We start from the raw sequence: 3,714 nt of genomic DNA, 5'->3' as shown, positions 1-3,714 counted from the left end.
TTAACTCCAAAACTATGGATTTCCGACGTAAATCACCATCAAATTCGTTGAAAACTCATGGAAATACACTCGAAAAACTATTTTGTTATCCAATGTCGGATATTAGCAATTTTTCAACATTTACCAAATGACTTTCTTAGATAATAACAAGACAGGTCTGTTCCGCATGAAAGTAATGACTAAAGTAATTTTCGCAGAAGTATGTCAATGAACTTACGCAACTGAACAGCTTCCTTCTGGATCTGCATCGTTATCGATGTCTTTGGCCGAAAACTTCTTTCCATTGTGGTTTGTAAAAGAATCACCAGCATCTCCACTATATACCACAACCTCCAGTTTGTAAGACGAACTTCGGTCGTGGACATAGAAAAACTTGTAATTGGCCCATCGTGTGTTGTTATTAAAGTCAGCTAAATCGAATCTTATTTCATTCAGTGTCTGATCCGTTAAGGCGTGGATGTTGTCATTTCCTAACCAGAATTCTCCCTTCAGGTTACCAAAGCCAAGGGCATATTGCATCCAGGTACGATAGAAGTCTTCTCTGGGTTCAATGTCATCCCGACGTTGAATGACAGTCCATCCACCACCATCTGTCTCCATGTCACAGAAGACCTGGTTGAAAAGATAATTTGAAATACTCTCGAGGATAGCAACAACATAAGCAGTCTACAGAAACTTCTAATTATAACATTTATACTGAAGGTATATTACAATTCATTTACCTGAAGAGGGACATCAGGACAACATTTGTAGGGGAAAATCATGTAGATTCCACTAGTGGTGTTGCCTTGTCTTTGTACATCTCGGCAGTTACGAATTTGTGGTCCGACGTCAAACCATAGAATCTGAGACCTTGAGAAAGCAGGAACCATCTCGAAATTCAAGATTAATACCAATGCCACTACTAAGGCTGTTTTCCATTGCGTCATAAACATCCTGTACAAAAGAAATAATTCAATGATGACATTGAGTCAAGTTCTTAAACTGTGTTCTAATCTCTATGTAAGAACTTGTTTGGTAATTTACACTATCATTATTTCATGGCATTTTCTCAAAGAGTGCAGTCCAGGCTGTAGAATGGGATTTCTCAGAAGAAAGTATTTCAACCGTTGCAAATGAATGCATATTATCATCTTCCTCACTCTTGAAAGTTGATTTTTCCAAAGAATTTACAGAACAATGCTAAAGCAGCACACAACTGGAAGCGCCTAAAGAACAGGTAAAATTAAAATAATCATTGTAAGTACAATCATTACACAAGTGAAAAAAAAGTAAGTAACAATATCGCTCAGAAATTACTAATGCTAGATCAATGTTTAACATTACTCGAAGGTCAGAATCACTAACTTTACAGAGTTGACGTAATTTTTGACTTAGAGGAGATCCACTTGATATAGCCCAGTGGTAATCTATAACTATATTAGAGAGAAGAAAATTTTATAAAATCTTCAGAATTGATGATATTCAACGAAATCCTAATGTGACTATAAACGATGTCTTTGCCAGAGGCTGATTGTCACTAGTTTATCATATTATGAGTGTTACCAGAGTCTGAACATGATGACAAAGTACAAGATATTCAGACAAATCTAATCAGTATCACCCTCAAGTCTGTTTAATAATCATAAGTAAAAGAATTAAAGCAGTTACAAAGCCCTAATATATCTATCTTGTTAAGGTGAAATAAAATCCTAAGGTAAAATCATCTTGTTATAACCCTCCAATAACCAAAGAAATTTGGAGGATCAGGTTCCGACGTCTCTTTCTTGTCCTTGTTCAGCTAAGGACTGAAGAAACTAGAAATCGCAGCAAAGAGGAAAACGCAGATTAGATAGAGTATACCAGTTTAAATAGTTTAATAATCTGATCAACCCTTGTAAACTTCGATCAAATAACTTTATGAATTATATGCAAAATATCCATGTAGCAAGGTATAGGGAAACAGTCCATCCACCCTCATTCTGTCTCCATGTCATAGAAGACTTGATTGAAAAGATATTTCGAAATATCTCCATTATAGCAACAACACATGCAGGCTCATGAAACACATATAATCATACCACATTAATGTTGATGATATATTGTAATTCTTCTACCAAAAGGGGGGCATCAGGACACCATTTGTAGGGGAAAATCATGCTTTCACTGGAGGTGTTGCCTTGTCTTTTGTACATTTCGGCAGTTACGAATTTGTGACCCGACGTCAAACAATAAAATCTGAGATTTTGAGAAAGCAGAAAGTCTCAAAATTGAAGATTAATACCACTGTTACTACCAAGGATGTTTTGCATTGTATCATAAACATCCTGTGCAAATGAAATAATTCAATGTTGGCATTGACGAAACAAATGAGTCAAGTTCTTAGATCGGTGTAGTAATTACTAAATAAGAGGTTTTCACAACTTTACACTAACATTAATTAGCCTAAGTCTACAAGTATCCTTGTTTGATGCTACTTTGCAACCATATGTAATGGTTATTTATTGATGACATCCATACCACTGAGATATACCATGAATTTCATAAACACACACACACACACACACACACACATATATATATGTATATATATATATATATATATATATATATAATATATATATATATATATATATATATATAGATATAGATAGATGATAGTATAGATAGATATATGCTGCGTGTGTGTGTATTTGTTTTTTAAATGAAGAAAAGTTAAACACATAATGATTATACAAATAAATTTACAGCAACAAAGTGAAACAAATGAGATTCTAAGTACTTTTGTCTTATTACCAAGACATGGTCACAGCAATTAAAGATATACAGAGGCCAGGTCATAATATATATATATATATATATATATATATATATATATATATATATATATATATATATATATATATATATATATGGTGGGATAAGACCTAAGGGAACACAAAAAGATTGGGAGGTCACAGGGTGGTCAACGAACTAATGTCAAAATCTACCTTTTGGTAATACTCTTTATTCTCTCTTACAAATCCTTTGGGAACTTATATTAAATTTTTATTACTGTGTCAAAAGAAAAGTTCTTGGTTTATATTTGCTATTCATTTCAAGAACCGTGAGTCATTGTTTTTCTCAAATATCTTTCAAACTAATTATTTGATCGAACTGGAACTTTGACACATTGTATGAGACACCTCAAACGGCATTAGTTAAGGCGTTTACTCCTAATTTGCTTATTGTTGCCAAGCATCGCCAACCTACGCATTCGAACGTCCTTCATCCCCATCCTGTCCCTCTCTACCTCTCACCTTTTCCCATCTCCTCCTCAACTCACTTTCCTGACCTCCCAGTCTCCGGCGCCCCCATTCCTGCCTATTACTGAGTAATATTGGAAGTTAAAAATATGTTGGTTCTCGTAGATTCAGTGTTCATTTAATTATTGTTATCCTATTTTCTTAAGTTATTCAAATGGGAGTAGGCCAAAGAGCATTATGACCTTCACCCTATTCACCATCTGCCAAGGCCAAGAGAGACTAGGTCTACCCCATTGGCTGGAGTCGCCTCCAACCTGGGATAACTACACATACGATGACGTATCTTAGAGGTACCTGCTCGTTTTTGTTACGACAACTCACCTGGTGACGCAATAAGGAGGTAGACCAAGCTCCGCCTACAGGGGGATTTTGAGGGAAGTGGGCAGACCTTCTCTTTCTTTTGGTCTTGGTATCTACTATCACGATCTCT

The 3,714-nt window shown here is 35.3% G+C and overlaps 1 protein-coding gene across 3 annotated transcripts in view; it reads right to left on the bottom strand.

Moving 5' to 3' along the window:
* The window catches only part of LOC135205671 (techylectin-5A-like), a 107,844-nt gene that overhangs the window by 79,177 nt on the left and 24,953 nt on the right, over nucleotides 1-3,714 (bottom strand). Inside the window, exons 2-3 of one of the 3 annotated variants that reach the window (XM_064236553.1) lie at nucleotides 723-936; nucleotides 218-612 (exon numbers count right to left, since the gene is read on the bottom strand). The exons of the other annotated variants lie outside the window; for them this stretch is intronic. Coding sequence (XP_064092623.1) covers nucleotides 218-612; nucleotides 723-935 — 608 coding nt within the window. The 5' untranslated portion in view covers nucleotide 936. The remainder of the gene's footprint in view (nucleotides 1-217; nucleotides 613-722; nucleotides 937-3,714) is intronic. 3 annotated transcript variants of the gene reach the window in all.

Source organism: Macrobrachium nipponense, chromosome 11 (genome assembly GCF_015104395.2).
Source record: "Macrobrachium nipponense isolate FS-2020 chromosome 11, ASM1510439v2, whole genome shotgun sequence".
NCBI classification, from domain to species: domain Eukaryota; kingdom Metazoa; phylum Arthropoda; class Malacostraca; order Decapoda; family Palaemonidae; genus Macrobrachium; species Macrobrachium nipponense.
Note: the sequence above shows the minus strand (reverse complement) of the source record. Positions and strands in the feature narration are given on the sequence as shown.